This window comes from Mycteria americana, chromosome 5 (genome assembly GCF_035582795.1).
Source record: "Mycteria americana isolate JAX WOST 10 ecotype Jacksonville Zoo and Gardens chromosome 5, USCA_MyAme_1.0, whole genome shotgun sequence".
NCBI lineage: Eukaryota > Metazoa > Chordata > Aves > Ciconiiformes > Ciconiidae > Mycteria > Mycteria americana.
Genome location: NC_134369.1, coordinates 17,010,809 through 17,033,548, shown reverse-complemented (window position 1 = coordinate 17,033,548; position 22,740 = coordinate 17,010,809). Strand labels below are relative to the sequence as shown.

The 22,740-nt window shown below is 48.5% G+C and overlaps 1 protein-coding gene across 1 annotated transcript in view; it reads right to left on the bottom strand.

Annotated features, from left to right (window-relative positions):
* The window catches only part of TMEM86A (transmembrane protein 86A), a 30,310-nt gene extending 8,171 nt beyond the window's left edge, over positions 1–22,139 (bottom strand). The window contains exons 1-2 of the mRNA XM_075502290.1: positions 22,034–22,139; positions 2,652–2,916 (exon numbers count right to left, since the gene is read on the bottom strand). Of these exons, the coding sequence (XP_075358405.1) occupies positions 2,652–2,916; positions 22,034–22,054 (286 nt within the window). The 5' untranslated portion in view covers positions 22,055–22,139. The remainder of the gene's footprint in view (positions 1–2,651; positions 2,917–22,033) is intronic.
* Positions 22,140–22,740: the final 601 nt, after the last annotated feature.

Sequence of the window (22,740 nt, the reverse complement as noted above, 5' to 3'; positions counted from 1 at the left end):
TGAAGAATGTGTTGTCTTTCATGCAGGCAGCTGGCAATGAGGAGGAGGAGGACAGGATGTGGCAGCCAAGCAGAAGCCCAGAAAGGCAGGAGGAGTTCTGTGATATGTGGTGAGGCTGGTCACAAACAAGAGAGTCAGCTCCCAGATTTGCTCATTCAACACCCACAAATCAAGCCAGGAACTGGGGAAACCTGTGATGGCTGCACAGGGAGAGGGGTGCATTTCTCTTGCGTTTCTCAGCCTTTGACTTGGCCCTCCCAACCACATCAGGCAGATTAGCCCTTCTCCTCTCTGTCCGCTTCCTTCCCCCTCCCTGCCCGTGGATTTTCCCCTCAGGCTGGCAATAAGTCCTTTTTGTTAGTCCCTGTCTTCTTCACCAAATGCATAAATTGTTTCTAAGTGCCTGCTATCAAAGGAGGTGGATGTTAACACTGTAAAGTATCTTCTACATGCAGTAAGACACTAGTCAGAAAATAGCATGTTATTAGTGGACTGAAACAGCAAAAATGAAAAAAAGTCAAGTGTGCCAGGAGTAGGTTCCCAGGCTCTCACTTCCCTATAAAGTAATGAACAAATGTCCTTTTATAAACTCATTGTCTCAAAAGCTATTCAAATCAGTCCAGTTCCCAACCCTTTTTTTCAGCCTAAAAGCCATAGAAATTGAACAGAAAGTACATTTTTATCTAGTATTTCCTCTTATTCTCCTGAAATTTCAAATTCCCACAAGTGATGATGTCAAAAGGTTTAATATTGTCAGTTGTCAACAACAGCAGCCTGCTGAGTTTTAAATAGGAGAAAATATGTTTTGCAGGAGAGGTGAAGGATGAAGTGGGGTAGTGCACTTCATCTGCTAACAGCTGAAATGCAAATGTTAACACTTCACTGTGGAAGATGGTAGCTCGGATTAGCACAGACTGAGGCAGGCAGGAGACAGCCAGGATGAAGGCTGAGATTTTCAAAATGTTCCAAGAGAGCTTTTCTTCTCCTTAAGAAGAAAAATGTGTCTAAACCCACAAAGCAACACTTCTCAGTTGTGAGACTAGGGTCAAAAATCCAACTTATTTGCAGATTAAAACACATTAACCAGATACTGAATTGCCATGACTGGTTGACCTTCCTCTAGCACTAAATTGGAGAGGGGACTCAGAGATATCCCAGCTACATGGGAATGGAGAAGCTCAGAACAGTCCATGTACAAAAACAGTCATGGTAAGAATCAGGCCTTGAATGTTTTCCAAGCCACAGCTCAAGGAGCAACTCCAGGAGGCAGAAACGAAGCACAAGCAGTCAGGCTGAGGCGAACTGTGCTGAGACGGGTACCCCTGTTAGGAGGAGGCCCATCAGTGGGAATGCCAACACTCAGCACAGAGGGGATGGCACCCCAAGGGAAGGCTGGAGCTCCTCAGCAACATGCCCAAGGTTTAGCCGGATAGATCCAATCCTCAGGGCCTAATCTAAACCCCACCAAAATCAGTAAAAATTTTTACATGAACTTTTAATGAGATAGGGATAAGCCCTTGGGAAGCAGGATTAAAACCAGATTCAGAGCATTTGGCCTTTCGTATCTGGCATTTCCCACACTTCCCTCTCATAAAGAAAGAGCTTGTGGGAATCCCAGAATAAAACTAAATACATGAAAGGGGGAAAAAATAAGCCTTTGACTTTCAGAGCTGACAACAGCACAAGTCAGAAAAGTTCCCACATCTCATCACATTTTCCAGTGGGACAGTCACAGCAGCCAGTTAATGGTGGGTGTTACGTGAGAGCCCTGTGCTGGTTAAATTAACTACAGAAACCCCACCAGTCAGTTTAGTGAAGGACTCAACTGCTGCTGATTTCTTGTGACAGTCCAAGGCCAGGGAGAGTGTTGCTGCAGGCAGGTTCAACGTGGCTTTAAATGATTAATCTAAATCATTATGTTCCAGTCTGCAAGCTGGCGAAATAAAACAAGCTTGTTTTGCTCTGAGACATGTGGATCTTTCTGTAGAGAAAACAGGCCATTGTGGTAAGGTTTGTCCTTGATTCCCCATCATTTACATGTCTTGCAAAACAGACATGTCTTGTACAACGGGCTGCATGATTCATACTGATGAACCTGCAAGTAGGACAAGATTTCTGATGCTTTGGTTTCTAGCATCCACTTAAACACCTCTCCCAGGCTACGGGCTTGTCTATCAAACATAAGGGTCCTCTCCAACTGTTCTCCACTGAGGACCTTTGCACCATGTGTCCTATTTCTGATCCTTGTAGTGAAGGGCTGACAGATCTCCCTGCAGAGAGATAGGAGGTAGATACTTCCCATACCTTCATGGGAGGTGCCGAGTGCCATAAGCATTTCCTTCTCTTCCCCTAGGGATTCTGCCCATGCCACCTTCCCAGCTCCAGCCAGCTGAGATGCTGTGAGCATGTGCCAGGGAACCAAACCTGCCCCAATTACCTCTCTGACCTCAAGAGAAGCTCAAGAGAAAGATTCATCCATGGTGTGACTCCTCTAACCATGATGGATTTTAGTCAAGGGATGAGTGCTTCCCACTGCCTGGGGCTTAAGCTGTACATGAATAAACAAAACAAGTGGCCCAGCAACTCATTACTAAATAAAGATGGCATCCCTTTATTTAGTGGCCTCCCTTTAGGACTGACACTGCACTCACCATGAATGAAGTAGCCCTGCTCCTGCCAGATGAGAAAGGCGTCTCCCACTGCTGAGAATATGAGTCCCGCTAGGATGCGGCTGGCGCTCCGGTGTGACACTAAGAAGTTAATTCCATGAGCCAAAAGGAAAACCCACAGGCAGAAGATGGGCAGACATTTGATGAGGGCACTGAACCAGGAGGGACTGGAAGTTGGCAGCCAGAGGACAAAATAGACACAAGTGGCTTTAAAGAAGGGAACCAGTTTGGGGCCTTCACTCTTCACCTAAAAGAAACAAACATTAAAAAAAGAGAAATTAATAGGATCATCAGAAGCATCAGTGGAATAAATGGCATAACAGAACTGTCTCCTTCCTTTTGAAAGCTGCTCTTTCATGTATACTGTCAGCTAGCAGCAGTTCTACCATGAGAAAGGTTGGTTGAACTTGACCGTGATCCTCAGCCTAGACCTTTGTGACCCTCTCTGCTGAAAACACTTCTTGGTTGGCAGGATGGGTTTTGGGTGGTGGAGATGGAAGAAGTTTTAGATACCTCTTCTTTTTATTTTTTCTATTAAAAACATTTAGGCCATCAGTCAAATTCCTCTGGTGGTCCTTGCCACCTATCTTGTGTTTAGACTAACCCCTTTTATACACCTCCTTTCCTGTAGCTGCGAAAATACTGCACGCCCCAGGAATATCCCAGCAGCAAACAAGCCAATAGAAGTGCAAATCTTCCTCTCATTTTGGAAAATCCTCTTGCTTTAGCCAGTCGCAGATCACCCTGAGGATACAACCTCTCTTCTAACCCATTCTCTCTCCTGCCCTGTAGCCTCACGCCTGGAGCTTGCTGTTGGCATCACCACATGATTTCAAAACCCATCACATCAGCCTCCCAGGTGAGGATGTCACTTCCTCAGCTGACTAATATCAACATCAATCACGTGTTGTTTTGTTCTAGCATTACACTAATAATATACCACCCATATTGCAGGAAACATTTTGACTCAGGGCTCCGTTGTGTAAATCCAGACACAAAAATGCAGCATGAGCACTAGGCTACTCATAACAAAGCCACAGCAGAGGCAGGGCGCATAGCTACACACTCCACAAGCTGGGTCTGCTCTTACCATACACTCAGCTGAGACCACTCTGGACAGTGATAAGATACATACTGTGTTCACCTGCCCTCCTGTGATATTTATGCATTTTAGTGCAGGTGCGGAAAACCCCACATCAGAAACAAAGCTACAATTTTCTTGTCTCCTGGAATGCAGCTGAGGGCCAAAATGAGGAGCAAAGGAGGAGACTGTGATTGCCCCATGTGCCTGCACTGTTGATGAGCTATGTCCTGGGGTCTTTTAGGAGGCCTCTTTCCTCCTGCAGCTAAGGCAGGGCAACCTCCAGAGCTCCCCTGCAAGCAGGGGTTCACTCTCAAATCTTCTAATCTCTTTGGTCAAGCAAGATTTAGTTGCTTAGTATCACGACGACTTCCCACTACTCATGGCCAAAGCACTCAGAGGCCTCATGCGCTGGAGGAGGACATGGGGGAAAATTTAGAGGCATCAGAGCTGGGTTCACACTGCAAAGTCCATCAAAATCTGAACATCCATGTGTGGCGCTCTGGGGTGGCTTATCTCATGCAAGGAGCCCATGCTTCAAAAACCTGCAAAAGAAACATCAGTCTTTTTTTCCAAATCACTTGGCCCTATTTCTGCTTCCTGCATCATGGGACATTGCCATGACACAAAACCAGCATCCATCTTCCTTTGATGTAATGTGCCTTGGTGCAGATACATAGAATGGCTGAAGGCTGCCCAGCAAATATCTCCATGCTTATGGGGCTCATTTAATAAAGCCTAAACTCATCAAAATTCAGGAGCTTTTACAGACAGAAGCAAAGGGAATCAGGTGAAGCTGGAAGACAGAAGCAGAGGCGGCGGAGGGCATCTTCACACGCAGTATCTAAAAAGGGAATGCAACCATAAATAAAGGGCATCCCAAGAAGACAATGCTTTCAAAATTGTTCTCACATCTGATGGAAAGTTCCCCAGCATATCAGCAGTTTTTAGCAGTAAGGTATTTCATTATTCCTGTATACATTATTCATAGGCTATTGCCAAAACAATTTTTAAACACTCCATTAAACAACCAGGCTACAAATTCACTCACAGAAGGGTATCAGCAAGCCGTTAACTTTCTTGTATTACATGGGGAGCCCATCGTGAGTATTCTACTTAGGTTGTCTAAATTAATCACCATTTACCACCTCTTATCTACATTCCTTGGGAGAATTCTGGCAGCAAATAACAAATGAACTTGAAATAAAACTCATAAAAGCCCACATAGTCTCACAGCGCTAGGGGTGCCCGGGAACTATCAAGTATCGTAGGGGGAAGAGTGGAGCCAAGCTTCCTCCTCCTTCACACCCAGGACCTTGCCCTTCTGAAGTGACACATCAGGCTCAGACTATCCCCAACCACCTCCAAAGCTGGTGCCCAACTCCAGCTCTGCCTCCTCCCCTTCTGTGACTCTTTTTTATTAAAAATGTAGTTGATCACATTCATCCTCTCACAGTTGCAGGCAACAGATGACAGCGCTTCTGGCAGGGTTTCCTCCTCTCCCCCACCACTTGTGGAGGATCCCCACCATGCCATAACGAGTCCGAGATCTTCAGCATGGAAAACTAACAACCTCCAGAGCTACAAAGTGCAAAAGAATTTGCAGCATCAGCAGTGCTGCAGGTCCCTGTAACAGTCTCAGCTAAAGTAGGTAGTTTTGTACCTCTAAAGACAAAAGTTTGTGCTGAAAGATATAGTTCAAGTTCAGCGTTGTTTGCCACACATGACAGAGGCACTGTTAGAAGCATACAGGAGAGTACCTGGGTTAATAAACACAGGAAGTTTCATTTAATACCTCACATTAAAAGAAAAACACCTGCTAGGAGCAGTTACCATTATAATCACAGCTTGCCCTCCCCTGTGTGCATGCATGATGAGACAGGTTTTAATTACACTTGTCTTTTTCCCCAGGAACCTTGCCTTACTGAATATAAGATATGCACTTGTGCAGAAAGATTATGTTTGCTTGGTAAACTTAAAATTACCGTTTCTTACTATTTGAATGTGAATTTCCCAAGCCCAGCCAGCATTATTTTAAAATAATGGTTTGTATTATTTCCATCCTAAAAACAATTAAGGAATTTTTCAGGCATAAGGGGTCAGATTCCAGTCTCAGTTACTCACCTGTAACCCTGGAATTTACAGTGTTAGGGAGTCCTCATATAAGAATAACCTCGCATATCCAGAAGGGCTACAGGCTTCTCATCATTAACACTTTATTCCTTTACACTTTTTCTACAAGTATACTTCAAATTACTTATTTCCAAACATGCCCTTGCCAGTTACTGCATGCCGCAGCTGAGTGGAGCCCCTGTGCTGGCTCTGACCAAAATGAGTGCCAACACGAGGGCCACCGCTTGCTGAGACAGAGGTACCCGCGCAGCTGAGGGCTGGGCAGCACATCCTGCTGGGATGGTGCGGCACTGGAAATACTTGGGAGAAGTCTCCCAAGAAAAACTGAGGCAACCAGAGGGTGAGGCTGGGGGACTGCCCTCTGTTTGGACATGTGGCTTGAGGCTTGGGAAGAGGTGATGGGGCAGCTCACCACCTGGAGGACAAGTCAAGGCTGGTATTGGGAAACCATATACCAACACGAGTTGGAGGCTGTGGCTTGAGGAAAGCCAAGTACATAATCCATGACTGGACTTGCCTATACCTCAGGGAAGGGAACATTATTTCTTGACTGGGTGGATAAATTGCATCAAACCACCCATGTGTCTTTGCACCTGTGTCTCAGAGATGGAATGTGAGATGGGGCTGTGCTGTGGTGTTGGAAAAGGAAGCACTTGATGCACGTGACAAGGTCCTTTTTGCTAATGTATGTGATTGCCATGGCTTTAAGCTGGGTTTTGCCATTTTCTTACAAATTCTATTGCATTTTTCTTCCCACTTCTTTTCTTCTTCCACCGCTAATTTACTCTGGGCTGAAATGCAGTACAGAAAACATCTTAAACACAATGACAAGGCAGTATTTCCAAGTTTTGAACTTCTAAACTGAGCATAATTTAGGGCACTTTCTCAACTGCTATGACTACTAAGTTACTTAGAGTCTTTAAAAATTAGTTTCAATTGCTGTAAAGCCACTATCTCTGTATTTGTGGAGTTACAGTGGAAGTATCATTTGTTAAATTATCTGTATCCAACAAAATCCAATGAAACCCTCCAAGACTTAGGCAGACTAGGAAGAAGTTGCGTCCTGGTTCTCACCAAGAGATTTTGGACCACATGATCTCCAGAGGTCCCTTCCAACCTCAACCATTCTGTGATTCTGTGATCTTCAAACAGAACATGGTATTGGCACATGCAGCTCTCTGGAGGCTCAAGGCCTGGATATCCACCTCCCTGCTAGAGATTCATAGGTTTACAGTATCCCTTCTTGTTTTGTCTGTTCTCATTCTGCTCCAGTTTGAAATATTGCTCATTTCCTTGTTGCTGTTGTTCAACAGTGACAGATGACGCTATCACACAAGTATTCCAACCATGCTGTGATTTGGTATTGGTGTATGATGTCTTGAGAGGTTAGGCTAGCCAATGAAGAAACACAATTACAGGAGAAGTGGCAGACTTGAAGAAGTAACTCTGGGTAATAAGGACTGACAAAAAGTTCCCAATGTGCAAAATACAACATGTAGCACACAAAGAAAGATGACCAAAAGCTTCATACAACAGCTCCTAAGCTATATCTGCAAATTAGTTATCGGTGACTCGCCAAGAGCCCAGGGGTCCCTGCTGGATGATCTCTTCTTGCGCCCCCCCATTATGCAGCACTAGGAGATGCTCATGATTCACATCTGTATAAACCAATATTCACTACAGGGTATGACCTGGGGAACATCCATGCTGCTCCTCAGCAGCACAGCCAGCCTGTTCTGAGTGCTGCAGGTACGTAACCAAGCCAAAAAATTTACAGCTAGTTCCTCTACCCCAGCATAACTCTGCATCCACAGAGGAACGGCTACATTTGTAAGCCAGTGCCATGATTTTCTTTAACAATTTGGAGCCAGTTGTCTGTGTCTACATCACAACTGGGATGAAGAAAATCCAGCTGCCACATGGAGGGAGACATCTTGCTCCTGAGGTACAGAAGAACGTCAGAAGCTTGTTGCTTTGAAATGCTAAGCTGGACAAAGTTCACTGTTCCTAAGCCTCGCACTGGTCCCAGGAAATAATGTGGAGTATCAAATAATGCTCTTCTCTCCACAAGTCCCCTAAATGACCCTGCACAGAAAATGAGTATACAGCCTCTTCCAGACACCACCTGTGTGCCAACCTGCTGTGGGGATATGGCTCACGCCCATTGGGCTGTAAAATGCCGCTTTCCAGGAAAAGTGTTTTAAAAATAATACCCCAGCTATTCCACTGAGCAACACTTGAGCACGACTGTGCACGCTGGCCAAAAAAAGCTGGGCCATTGTCCTCCACCCATCTCTCCCGGCGGCCTTGGCTGGCCGAGTACCATTTTGTGTCTCTACGGCTGAGCTGCTTCTCCTGGCTTCTGGCATCCTGCATCATGCATCCTGCCTTGTTTCTGCCCTACTGTGACAATAGCTCTTACCCCTAATTGTGCGCTAATAAATATTTATGTGGCTTTGTTGCCATGTATTTTGCTGCCACTGCAAGCCCGTGAATTCTCATTCCCCAGACTATGTGGCTCTTTGCAAGGCACCGATGATCCTCTGTACAGTCAGAGTCATAGAGGGAGAGTTGCTTCAGCCTGGGGATGGACCACAGTTAGGACAAAGTATACATATGTGCCACAGGCTCTCATCTACGGAGCAATGGGGAACAAACACAATTCCCCATCAGGCTGAGCCTACAGAAGACCCATCTTTGTGCTTAACCAAAATGAGTAGACCATAAGTAGAAGCCCACGTGTGCACAGATCATAGCCAGAGGCAGCCTATTTTCCCCTGAATTCAGTGACGCGTCAGCTTTTGCTGAACCAAGGAGGAACGCAGCAGTGCTGGGCAATTCCTGGCCACGAACCCGCATGATCTGACTGCAAAGCCGCCATCCTCCTGGGCTTGCTTGCATGTTCCCACCTTTGCTCAGATGGTGCAACATCAAGCCTTCTGAGTGTGTACACACTGAAACCGATATAAAAGAGAGAATTTTTAGGCAGGGGCGCAGATGTGTGTGTGATAGGGAGGATTCAGCTGTTCGGTACCCAAATTCACCACTTACATCTTCCCTTTCCTGGGTGGACGCAGGGGCCCTCACAATGACCAGCCCTGGCGTGGTACCTCACCTGGCCACAAAGCAAAGGCCCTGCTCTGGCCGCTCAGCTCTGCACCCCTCCTGGGTGGCTCGCAGAGGTGAAAGGAGGAGAAGGATGAGATGTAAAGGGGCCAGGCAGCCAGCACTTTTCACTCCACAGTGTTGCTGAAATATTAGGGCTGGCTGGGACAGCCCTAACTGGTACACTCTGGTAAGTGTAGGTGAGTGCAAAGCACTTCACCTCCAACTCTGCTCTCCTGCAGGAGCAAACATGCTCCTTGGGGAGATCCGATTGCCTTTTGTCAAGGAAGGCACTAGCTCATACATGCCTCAAGTTGTTCCTGAATAAAATTCTAAGAAAAAGTGCTTGTTTATGGAGGGTGGTGAAGAGTTACTGAACCAGCCAGTCAACCTGCCTGAAATACTATGGTGCAATATTAGTGAAATACTATATTAGTGCAAGCAAGGTGCAATAAGGTGGTTTACGTTTGTGTTGGAGGTGCCACAGGCCAAGGCGTCCAAGGCAGACAGCTCCTGAACAGGTTCCACATGCTGCAGGAAATTCAGGGTGATAGATAAACCTTCCTCCCCTCAAGTGGAGACAAGACCATAGAGGCTCCATCTAAAATGGACTTGTAAAATAACTAATAAATCACCCAGGAGAAGATGACACATGATTTGCATTTGGGGGAATGTGTGTGCTCATAATCCTCTGTCTCCATCATGCTTATGCCATGCAATGAGTTTTGCCAGGCCTTGTGCTTTATTGGCAGCTACTGGCACTCCCCAGCACAACTCAGGGCCTCCATTTCTCCAACAAGGGTAATGCAGTGAAACTCATCTTGTGCTCGGCTGTCCAGCCAGACCTGTTCGCAAGTGGTGAAAAAATCGTGGTTTTGTCTGACAGGAGAGCCTCTATCGTTCAGCACAAGCCTGAAGTAACAGGGCGCAGCCTGAATGCTTCCCACCTGCAAAAGGACCATCCTGCCAGCTCAGCTACCTATGGCAGGAGCAGTGGGTGCAAGGCAGCTATTCCACACCCATGGTGTCTTCAACTCCTCCTGCAAAGTAGGCCTAGTTTGTTGGCTTCTCTCATCCCTCCCTCTACCCCAGCAGCCTGGGTACTTTCTTCCTCCCCATGGCTCACATCCAGTTAAGCAAAGTAAGCTCCAGCCGCATTTCCCAGCTTTGCTCTACCCTAGACTGACAGAGAGTTGAGAGCTAGAAACACTTGACTTTTTCTTAAGACCAAGCTATGGCTATCTACCAGAAAAATACAATTAAAAATTTGGCACAGGCCCTCACAGTCCTTGGGTGGTGAACTCAGATATATTGCTGCACAAGTTCTTGGCATCAGAAAAGTCACCCTGTGGTGAAGGTACAGGGGAGCAGGCAGTGGGTGAGGATTAATCAAACTAGCATCTAAAAAGGGCCCTTGTGCAGGTCTGTCCTGCTCCACACACAGCTGATCACAGAAACGAGAACCGCAACAAAAGGTCTCATTTCAAAGCCAAAATCCTGCCCGACTTGCAGTCACATCAACATTCAACCTGATCTCTGGATTAACCATGGTGGGGTGAAAACCTATCAATCAGCACTGAGGTTAAAATCTTCCAGACGAGGGTCTTCCCCCAGATGCACAAAGAAGGAAGGAAATTTGGAGCAGCAGTTTCCCTGCAGCCACCTGGCAGCAGGGCAACGTTTGCCTGCACCAGCTTCTCTCAGGGGAAACCACAGCTCAAGTCCCTGCAGCACGGCAGCATGTCTGGGCACAGCGGGGGCACGGCACGGCCACCCAGCTGAGCAGCAGCAGGCAAGTGTTGAGAACGGGACGTTTTGTACCGAGCCAGCTGGAGAGCATGTGAGCAAGGCTCATCGTGTCGTGGGAGTGCCAGCAACGCGAGATTGCAGACACAGCTGTTGCAAGGGTCTCTTTCCTGATGTTTGCTCTCCGAGTGCGATTTCTCTGCCACAGGTTGCTGTCTGTCCCTAGCCATAGACACTGCTCAAAAGAAGTCTGTGCTACCCAATGCTTGACCTTAGCCATGGTGTGATCTACCACCAAACCCCCTATCATCTCTTGTATGGGAGTAAATTTCTGAAGGGGATTGTCTAGGATAGGTTTTAGGAGAAAACTGCACTGAACACACAATGTATGAAGGATATTTAATTAAATGGCTGGGGAAGGTAAAAGAGAGAAGCATTAGACAAGCTTTGTAGCCTTCTCCAGAGGACAGCAAAATAGCTACAACTGTAAATCCTTGTGCAGTGGTCAGAGAGGGAGACGAGCGGTAACAGGCAAAGGTGGCAGGCAGCCTTCACTTGTGCCCCTTCCCAAGTCAAGGCAGGAGGAGCCAAACTGCCACTCACATAGGAATAGCAACGCCCATGTTAGCAAAGCTGCAACATGAATACAACAGCAGTCCTGTCTTGTCTTCAGTTGCTTAACGAAGAAATTAAAAAACACTGGGTGCTGAGCAGTCATACTGACCGTGCTCACGGGGCTGCTGACGAGGCCAGTTTGGCTCAGCAGCCAATGTCACCTGCGAGCTCTTGGACATTGCAGCTCTCTACTGCTATACCCGCAAGTTTAAAAAAATGCATCTGCAAACACCTGGGATGTAAAATAGTTTGGGAAAAAGTCACAAATAGGAAACTGGAGTCTTGCCTTCAAAAGACTCCTTGCAGGAGGTCTTAGAAATGTGAGGGAACAGTCCCATAACAGCCTAAAGTAGAGGCAGGTGGTTCTGGAGCCAAGGAGATAATCCCCACCACATCAGGGCACTGCCTGTGCCATGTGTTGCATGCATGCGGTACCTGCTTCTTGCCTGTTAAACCATGACATTGCTCAAAGCTACCTTGAGACACTGGACTACGATGTTCCCTCCAGCAATTAAGGAGGTTACAGTATCCATAAAGATATCCCCTGTACTGAATAGAAGGAGAAATCATGTTAGCTTGGCTAACTGTGGTCAACAAGCTATGCAACAGTGTCTCTGGGACCCTCCTCTGCTACGCAGGACCTACTGCTATAAGGCAGGCAAAGTGAGATACCACTACACCAGCCAATACCTTACAAAGTCACTGGGGTATCTGCCCTTGGCTTTCTGGGTCTGCAGGGAAGCCTTCAAGATGGCAAAGCCTTTCTTTAGCAGATGTTAAGTCATAAAAACCAAATTACTGACAAACACATTTCACCCTGAACTGAAGCCTCAGCTTGGATGTATGTGTTTTTGCTAGGGCTTGTTATGGTTGGGTTGGTTTTGCTTTTTTCCATTACCAAGCATCATCTGTCCTGTCTACCAGACTGGCACAGGATCACAAGCAGAGCTATTTTAAAAACCTTTTCTTAACCTGTGGTAGTAATGATTGACTCCACATCCATAGCAATCCTATAGCTGTCAGCAGTTTTGGAGATTGCCTTCTGAGTACGGTCAGCAAGGTACCACTGCCAATGACCAACAGTGTTAAACCAGTCAAGAATTCAAATGTCTCTGCAGGGCTGTAGGAGACTGTAGTCAGAGACTAATGCTTCCAGGGTAGTCCACTGGCTCTTAGAAATCAAAGCGAAAAAATAGCATTTGCCTGCCAGCATCTTATCTCAGAGCAAAGACTGCTCTTCCCTCCTGGGATTCCAGATCTTCCTTTTTGTGTAGCAGAAAGCAGGCCTCTCCAAACATTTCCTTTGCTATAACACTCACAAAAGAACCCCTTGCAGATGTTTAAAAACCTGAACCACAACGGGTCTGTCTTTTCATTTTGCTCATCAGAGCAGCAGTGAGGCCACCGCAAGGGCACGCACCCTTCCTCAGCGAGCAAGGTCAGGTGGGGCTGCGTCCCCTAGTGCTGCCCAGGACCTCAGGGGGATGCTGTGAAGCCACAGGGAATTTCAGGAGCCAGCCAGCCAGCACCCTGAAATGCACAGTCGGTGGCTGTCCCAGGCAATTCTTCTCAGGATAGGAAGGGGCAGTTATTTGGCTTGTCATGCTAAAATCCAGATAAAAAATTTCTACTGCTTATGGAAAAGTCTCCGCAACTCATCCTGGGGATGGTTTCCAGGCTACAAGCACACGTTCTCAGGAGACTTGTCATTATTTATATCACACTCTTCTGTGAAAAAGAATGCAGATTGCTGTTACCCTGGAAAAAGCAGTGTTAAGTTTTATGTTGCTCTAAGCATTACCTTGGAGGGGCTGGGTAAGCCCAACTGTGGGGCACAGGGCCACAGCAGAAAGCAGCACCCCCTTGCAAGGCTCGTTGCTGCAGACAAGTGCCACACACCGACATCTGCCCCGCAAGCTGCGTGGCAAGACTGGGGCCTCTCTCCAGTCTCTCTAAGATGTGTGCAGACCCAAAATAAAATGCCCCAGGGAGAACTGTCAGTTCTTTCCTTGTCAGCACCAAGGGCAGGCTGAGCCTCTAGGTAATAGCAGTGAGGAGTCTGCACACAGAGTAATTTGTCCCCAGAGCAGATATCCCCCTTTTGCCTTCACTCTCCCATTTCCAGCCTTATCTGCACCCCCCAACCCACCGCAACATTTATGTACTTCTTGGAGGGCCCTAGCCACCCCGTTGCTCGAACACAGCGGAGGAGATGCATGGAAGATTGGGCGCTCAGGGGAAACGGGCACTTGGCAAAGCTCTACCCTGCCACGTGCTGCTTTGCCGGTAGGGATTGGTATTTGGGAGGAAAGGGAGGCAGGCGCTTCCATCCAAAAGCAACTTCTTCAGCAGAGAAGACCTCATTTTACATACAATCTATGGGGAATAATGCAGGTCTAAATGAAGAGCATTGCAGGCATTGGTGCCGTCACAGCCCCTTACGATAACAGCTGGAAGAGCCATTAGTGTAGCAGAGAAGGCAGGTGGCACATGCCAGCCCTTCCAGCCATTCCCAAAGACATGCCAAGGGTGAAACTCCCTCTGGCACCCAAAAGGCACTTTTGCAGCTCACCTTTCTGGCTCACACACCAGATTCACGCACACCTGGCAGGTGAAGTTTTTGCAAAAGCAACAGGAAGGTAGAACTGAGAGAGAAGGGGAAGGCGGCTGCCAGTGGCTGGGAAAGCCGGCAGCTCTATGCGAGAGATTTTCGCTGTACAAATCCTTGCAAGGGACTGCAATAAGATCAGCAAAATCTGGCAAAAGCAAGCAGGGCTGTGCTGGGAAACCCAGGAGGGACAGCTCAGCTTGTCTTGTGCTTAATGGAAAGCTGAATGAAATACTCTACCTGCATATCATGTCCTGCAGGCTGAAAGCTTGTGAAACACTGATGTTAAAGAAAATTAGAAGGGAAAATAGCAATGTACCCCAATAAAGACGTGTATTTAGAGAGGTGCCACTCTGGTACCTTATAAAAAAGCAGCAGCCCTCCTCATGTTATCATGGGACCAATATGCTTTAAGAGACAGGAGGAGGTAAGGTCAAAGTATGACAGTGGAGTCAGAGATTTACTTCCAATATCTATTCTTGTGCTAAGATTTTGTGACCTGGGCAAGTCAGTATCAGACACAAATTACATTAAGATAAATTGGACTTTCCCAGCCAATCTCAGATGTGAGGTGGGCAGGTGCAAACACTAACCTGCACAAACACTAACCCATGCACTTCCAGGATTCACACCAATATATCACAGGTTTCACTTGCAAAACCCCTGCTGTAATCGGGCTGCATATACAAATGCAGACCATGTTCACAAATGAGCATGCAGCTGCTTACCAGGGACATTTTCATTACTGCAGTGCTTACACAGAGTCAAGGCCTTTTCTGCTTCTCACACCACCCCACCAGCGAGTAGGCTGGGGGTGCACAAGAAGTTGGGAGGGACAGTTGAGTTGACCCCAAATGACCAAAGGGATATTCCACACCATAGGATGTCATGGTCAGCATATGAAGCTGGGGGAAGAAAAAGGAAGGGGGGCACGTTCAGAGTGATGGCGTTTGTCTTCCCAAGTAACCGTTACGTTGATGGAGCCCTGCTTTCCTGGAGATGGCTGAACACCTGCCTGCCAATGGGAAGTAGTGAATTAATTCCTTGTTTTGCTTTGCTTGTGTGCGTGGCTTTTGCTTTGCCTGTTGAACTGTCTTTATCTCCACCCACAAGTTTTCCCACTTCTACCGTTCTGATTCTCTCCCCCATCCCACCGTGGGGGAGTGAGAGAGTGGCTGTGTGGTGCTCAGTTGCCAGCTGGGGTTAAACCACAACAGGGTGCAAGTCCACAGATGCATGGGGCATTACCCAAGTGGAAACTTCACAAACGCCAATTAAGTGATAAACTTGTCATCACACTCCTTTTATATCAGGGTTGCAGGGAAAAGCCATGCAACTTGCTTAGTTTCTCTTGCAATGGAGCACAAGTCAGCACTGCTATCCAAGCGCCCTGACTGGCTCTGATTTATGCTGTAACAAAACCAAAAGGCACAAGCAAATAGGGATAAAGCAGCCAAGCTATGGTCACAGGCTCTCAGACGGCACAAGCCCAGTTCTGCTGAAGCCACGGGAGACAAAATGACTCGCGTAAGGCTGAGGATCTGCCCCGTGTGTCTAGTATGTGCTGAAAAACGTGCAGCTCGCTTAACTTCAGACTTACCCTCAATCTCAAGCAACGATTCAATCAGAGGCTACTTGCCACTAGGATAAATGCACTTGTTTTGATACACACTCAGAAATTTAATGCCTGATGCCAGCTGGCGCCATATGTGTTTCCAAAGCTGGTGTCTGGTGAGGAGTAAAAAATGAAACCTCACCATTCAAACTTGACAAAAGTCCCAAGGCCAATTCAATAACATGGCTTGTCTCATCTCCCCTCAGTCTTGGAAGGTACATGTTTTGCAGTATTCTGTAGAAATTAGGTTTGGGGAGAAAACGTAGCCTGCTGGTAGAAACAAGGCATTTCCATAAGCTCAGAGCAAGGTGAATCAAAACAGCCACCGACCTCATTAACAGGCAGATCTGCAACACAAGAGTCAGCCTGCAACATTAAGTTAACTGAAGAACAGACACAAGCTGCACTTACCCAGAGAGAAACTGCGCCCTGTGCAATTCTGGGTCAGAGTCTGCGGTGTGAGCCCCCAGGCTCTCTGCAGGTATGTGAAATTCTTCCCACCCCAGCACACTTGAAATCTTCCAAGAAAGCTCTCTCCCAGGCCACCTACCACCTTGCAGCTCTGGTGGCATGTAATCTTCTCCTAGACACGGTTTTCTGCTCCATGTCAGCTGGATACTTGTTCACGTTCAGCATTACATGGAGGGACGCTCCAGACACTTGTCATACAGAAACCTGCCATTAGCTTAAACACTATTTAGATTATAGCAGTATAAGAAATCAATATAGGAAGGGCACAAGTGAGCTAGAAGAAGCAATAACCATCACCTTCATTTTGGCCGTGCTGCAATAAGCAAAACCTACATCTCTATTGTAATTACAAATTTATTGGGCATTATGTGACACGAAGGGCAGTAGGAAAATTAAGTGCTCATATAATAGCCACTTAGGACTCTGGGAGGGAAGAGAGTTATATAACTAATAATCTTTTCGCTGTTCAGGAGTTTCCACATGCTAGCAGAAGACAGGTTCCAGATGCCATCTTTTTCTAAGAGTCTAATTTCACTGGAGTTATTATTTCCTTAGTATTATGCAGTTACCCACAGAGAAAGATAACTTTGGCTCTTCTGTTGCACTCAGTGTATTTTGGATATAGATACTTGAACAGGAAAAGAGAACGGAAGAAATGCATCTCTGTCCATTGAGGAATTATGTCCAAGTACAGGCTTCTGAACTGGACCCATAATCTTAATGCACAAAGCACACTTTGAACAACAGACGTGTGTGACTCGAGTGATATACTTGAGTTAATGAAGCCTTTAATCTACAGCACTGCCAGCAGCAGTGATCAGCACTAACTGCTTAATGCAACCACACTGGGACTGGGAAGAGCGTGAGAGAAGCCCGCACTTACTAGCCTCCAATTTCAGTTACCCATATCTAAGCCCACCCTCTCATAGCAACAGCTACAGCAAAGAATGTCAATGTCATAGGAAGAATGCGCAAGTTCAGTCTGAAAAAATAAATCATGGCATGTGACACTATGCCTGGGCTCTAGCTGGCATAAATCAGCACAGCTTTTTGCTCACAAGGACCAAAGCTTTTAGGCTTCTCCCAAAAGGTGTGACTGGCATAAATGTTACTAAGATCCTGCTAAGCTTACCTAAGGTGATGATTAGCTCCCTTACTTCATTGAGTTCAAATGTTTAGAAATCTTTTCTGTAATTCATTTAAATCGGCTTGGTTTTTATACAAGTGCCATATTTCCATAATTGTCTATGTGGTATATAAATGTGCATGTTTACAAGCCTCCTGCATAGTAAAATCCCAATTTATGATGTATTTAAGTAATGGGGAAAATTACAATGAAAACAACCATGTTGGGTATAAACAAAGAGAACAAGTAAAATTAACCTCTCTACCATAAGTTACTTCCAACTTAGATGGTTGCTGACACTTTATTCATTAATGCAGAAATAATACCTCCTCTATTTAAGAAGCAAAGGCTGAAATAGTTCAAAGTGTGATCTGGCTTTCTTGTTTTCAACAGCAGTTTGAGGATTATAGAGCCCACTTTCTAATAATAAACCTTTAAAACTATGCTTAGACCTACTACTGCTACAATTGCCCACAGCACAGAGTCTCTAAGCAACATGATTTACATCAGGTTTCTATACTCATCTGGATCAGTGTGGTTTGGCTCCTCCTCAGAAACTCAAATGATACCCACCCAATTCTCCAGCCCTATTCAATACGTGTTACTCAGGATTACCTTTCCAGATCACACCTTTCAGGTTTTTTGCCCAGTTTTTGTAAGTGACCAGATCACACCTTTCAGGTTTTTTGCCCAGTTTTTCTAAGTGACCTTCATACTCCCCCACAGTGACACCCTGCATCTACCCAGAGGGTTGACATGGGCTTGTTCCCAGGAGGGTTGCTGGCTGCTTCCCACCTAGCAGGGAAGGGGCCAAGGGCTCAACTTGCTTGATGCAGCCAAAACAACATAATCTTCCCCAACCCAGCTATCTCTGTTTAAAGATACAAATACATCAGAGGACGAAGGGGAAAGGATGGAGATTGTTAATATATAGCTTCTGGGCAAAAATCTGTCCCAAACAGGGAGTTTCACCTCCGTCCCACACATAGGGCTGTGCTAGGCCAAGTAAAAGTCAGGTACGGAGGAGATGTTGTAGAGATGAGAGCCCGTAGTTCATCTTGCTTAAGAAGACACACTGATACCATCTATAACTGCTCCCCCAAGAGAGACCTATTCTCAGCCAATTAATGTCTTTATATTTCCCATGCCCTGTTCTCCTCAAGGTGGTGTGAAGCCCTATACTAAGTTTAGCCCTAACTTTAGGGGAAAAATAAGGTCCCTTTGAGCAAGGAGCATTGTGTAAGAATGACTGTGTGTCTCCAGGCTCATCTCCTGCACACTTGCAGCCCCTGCAATCACGGTGCCTGCTGGGCAGAGAGGTCCTTAAGGCAAGGGCTATCTCCCACAAGCTCACGCTAAAAACTGCTTAACCAATAGTGGAAAAAAAAAACCAGGACAAAAATCACTAATGAGGCAGTCTCAGAAAGGACTTTTATTAAGATGGGACCAGTGATGACTGAACCAGAAGGAAATTAAACCTCACATATCCATGAAACAAATGCGCCATTTATTAATACTGCTCTCCAACTGCAGGCTCTCAGCCCACACGGCTTTATGCAGAAAAAACAGCTCTTAATCAGAGCAGTATCAAGAATAATAATTTTTAAGCAGGATGCTCCTGCTTGCCTAGCAGAGTAAGCAGTGAAAGCTTCCTTCCAAGGTGACTTCCAACCAGAGCAAGCATTGCTCACCAGCTGGAGCAGGACTGGCAGACAAATGCATCTTCTCTGCCACAGCCCAGCATCACACAAGTCTAGACTCCAGTATCAGAGGGACCTCAGAGCTTTATCCCAGCTGAGGACCTGGCACAATACATTAAAAGGTATTTTGGCGCCAGACTCATTTATTTGTGGGCATGCTCCCCCCTCAGCACATCTGAATTGTGCAGCACCAGAGACAACAGCTTGGCTAGCTCTGCACAATGCCGCAGTCTCTCCTTGCACATGGGGTGGACATGCCAAACCCCCCAGGCCATGATGCACACCTGGCAGCCAGCGAACAAGCAGTCCTAGCCGCGATCTCTCCCTAGCTTCCTCTCCATGGTCCATGCCTCCTTGTGTGGTTTCTTCCAGCTATCAGTTGTACGGCAGGCCTGGAGCTCAGGGTTTCTGACTCTTGTTACAAGAATGTCCTAAAGAAGGAAAGAGGGGGAGATGCAGGAGACCAGGTTATGTGTAAGTAGCGAGGGCCAGCTGCTGCAGTTCTGTACAAAGGCCATTGCTTTGAAAACAGGAAGCAAAACCATGTCACTCTCGGCTGTGCTCTTCTAGTGTCCTCCCCATCGAGGCTGATGCTGCAGTGTACTGCGAGAGGATATACACTGTAGACAAATCAATTCCTCTGGCTAATTTGATTATGCCTCAGGTGCTGCCACCACAGAGAGCGTCCGCATCACGTGTCCTAGTAGAGATAGCCATGCTGGCTCTAAACACCTGGTCTATCTATGCAGCAAAAGGCAGCGCGGTACAGAGATAAGGCCTGGGCCCCAAGGGTAGCACCTAGCTGTGGCAGACCGATTGCCCGCTGCTGTTTCCTTCAGCAAGCAACTCGCCGGAGGGACCCCACTAGCTGTACAGCCACCCTGCTTCTCACCCTCTGCATGGCTCCAGCTGGCAGCTGTGCGGGGGCCACACCATGCTCCCAGGCAGCGCGCGCTGCTGCATGACACCGTTTCAGCCTGCCCTTTGCGGACCACAGCACAGCCGATGCTGGAGCAGCACAGTGCGCTCCTTCGGAGGAAGAGCGATGTGAAAACCCACTGAAGGTAATGTGCGAAGAACTGCTTCTTAGCAGACTGAAGGCTGGCAGCTCTTTTTTATGAGTTCTTTGGAGGATCAGATGCCCCAACACCACCACCACCTCGACAGCCATGGTAAACAGCTGCAGCTCTGGTCGCAGCTCCCAGTCTCATTGTCCCTCCAGCTTTCCGCAGCTTCACATCTGCGTTAGTTGCCTTTGGTGAAGCGAAGAGTCGGTATGTCAGGGATGAAGCCAGAGCAGAAACATGTGTTCTTACATGTCAAAAGGACAAGTGAAGAAAGCAGATTTCTTTTTTCACTTTCCCTCCCAAGTTACCTTCCTAAAGTGTAATTTCTGGTGTACGTAAAGCCTTCCGATCTGAACCACGTACACCCTTCCCAACACATACTCATGCTTTCATTTAGTCATTTGCCTCCTCGCAAAGCTCAGCTGAAATATACTCTGCAAGACCACCCTGATTCACTAGCCTTAAAAGCCAAGTACTGCTTTCTGTGGATTATGAAACAAATTCTGCCAGTTTTTGAGCCATTCTGGTATTGTCCTAGCATAAGATTTTACTTCTGAGGTACATGTACACAATTCACTGTAACCAAAAGCATTACTTAAGGATGAATTTAGCTTATTGCACAGAAGCACAAAGATACCAAACCTCTTTAGTTATTTTTGAAAAGCATAAAAAAAAAAAAAGTTTGGCAGGACAATGGTATAATTTGCAAGCTACTTCCCTCTGTCTCTAAAGATAAAAATCACCCCCAGGCTGCTGATGAACTTACCAGGTGCATGTTAATAACTGGGGGAAAATTCATCTGAAGTATCAGACCATACAAGCTGCTGTGCAGAACCGGCAAAGCAATTTAAAAGTTTTGAACCCTGGCTTTGTGAGTTAAGAACGGGGAAGGGACGGGATTTCTACCTGCAAGAGAGAATGCCATGGACTGGCCGTTAACCAAAATATTTCAAAACAGGATGACAATGGATCTGCAGGGAACCAGGATAGCAGCAATAGGTGTTTAGTGCTGCAGTGAAGCACCAGGCAACTTTCCCACCAGCTATTCTTACAGCACGCATTAGCCTGCTGGTGTATTCAGACAAAACCCTCGCTTTCTAGAAACAGGAACATGCAAAGCACCATGTTTAACAGCGCAGCTTCTCTGCTGTTCCGGCTGAGGCATTGTGTCTGCTTTCAGCATTGAATGACCCCCCTTCACCTGCAGGGCCAGGACCTGGCATTGCTGGTCCAGCCTGGCATGAGCCACAGCTACTTCAGTTACCAGCTTTGCTCCATCAATCCAGCTGTGCTGCTACACACATCACCTACTGACAGGACAGCGGCGAGTCACTACCTTATTGCTGGTTATGTTAATTAAGCATCATGACTTCCCCGTGAGACAGGCAGGTGACACCATCCCCGCTCAAGTCGTTAGATGGTGGAAGTGCCAGACTGGCTTGTCAGGGGTGACGAGGTGTCGGTGGGAGGTCGCCCAGCCCATGGCAAGGTCTGCCCGACCCGGTGGCCGACGCAAGCCTTAGCCCAAGCCGTCAGCTGGACAGCAAAGCCATCTCCGGATGGTAAGGCGGCGGTGCCCGTGAGGGCAGGAAGGCCACAGGGGCAGGAGGATGCTCCCGGCCACTGCCAGGGTGCAAGCCCAGGGCAGCTGGCGCAGAGACGCTCTGAGCAGGTGTATGCTATGTGAAGCAGATGTATTATAGATTCTTTTAAAAATATAAATGACGAGAGGAGGAAGAGATGGAAAGCCACCCAGGCAGGAGCACCGCTGGAGCAACAGCTGCCGGGGGGGGGCACGGCGCACGCCGAGGGCCGGGGTGGGCATCAGGGACGCGGGGAGCGGGGTCTCCGCCAACGGTCGCCCGGCGCCAACGGTCGCTGCCTCGCACCCCGGGCGCGCGCGGGGAGCGGCGGCGGGAGCGGGGCGGAGCACCCGCCCCCCTCGGGGGAAGCGCCTCGGGGGCCGGGTAGGGGGCACCGGCGATGGGGGGGGGCACTGCCCGGGGGGGACACCGCCCGGGGAGGGCGCCCTGCCGGGCGGCAGTGGGAGGGGGCGCGGGTCCCGCTCCCCCCGCCTGCCGCGCGGCCCGCACTCACCACGGTGACGGGGGACACCATGTCGGCGGCGGGGCTTGTCCTGCTGCTGGTCCTGATGCTGCCGCCGCCGCCGCCGCTGCCGCCGCCGCCGCCGCTGCCCTGCCCGCTGCCCTGCCCGCTGCCCTGTCGCCTGCCCGCTGCCCTGCCTGCCTGCCGGGGCGCTCTTTTAGACAGCGGTGACGTCACCGCAGAGGGGGCCCCCGCGGCGAATGCGCTGCGGGGAGAGGGAGGGGGGCGGCCCCGGCCCCGCCCCCGGGGCGGGCGTGGCAGGCAGCGCGGGCAGCGCGGGCAGGCGCACCCCGGGCCCGCTGCCGGGGGGGTGCGCGCTTCGCTCGGCCCCCGGCGGCGGCGTCAGTGGCGCCGTCCCCCTCCTGGCGAGGCGCCGGCCTGGCAGCCGGCAGTGGCCGGGTCCTGCGCCGCGTCCCCTCCCCGGGGGTGGCCGCAGCGGGGACGCGGCCTGCGGGGTCCCGGGGGGAGGCGGCGGGGCGCGCCGGTCCTTGCGACCCCCGGTTGCAGCCCGTTGCCGGGCCTGGGGGAGGCGCAGGGGCTCCCTCCCGACAAGGGGGCTCCCCGCAGGCCGTGCCGGAGCGGGGCGCGTTGCCCTCTCCGCTGCAGCGCTAGCGAGGGCTCGCTTCTCCGGCCGCTGGCTCTTGGCTGAGCAAAGCGTCGGCCCGCTTAGCAAAGCGGCTTCCCTGCCTGGCGAGGGG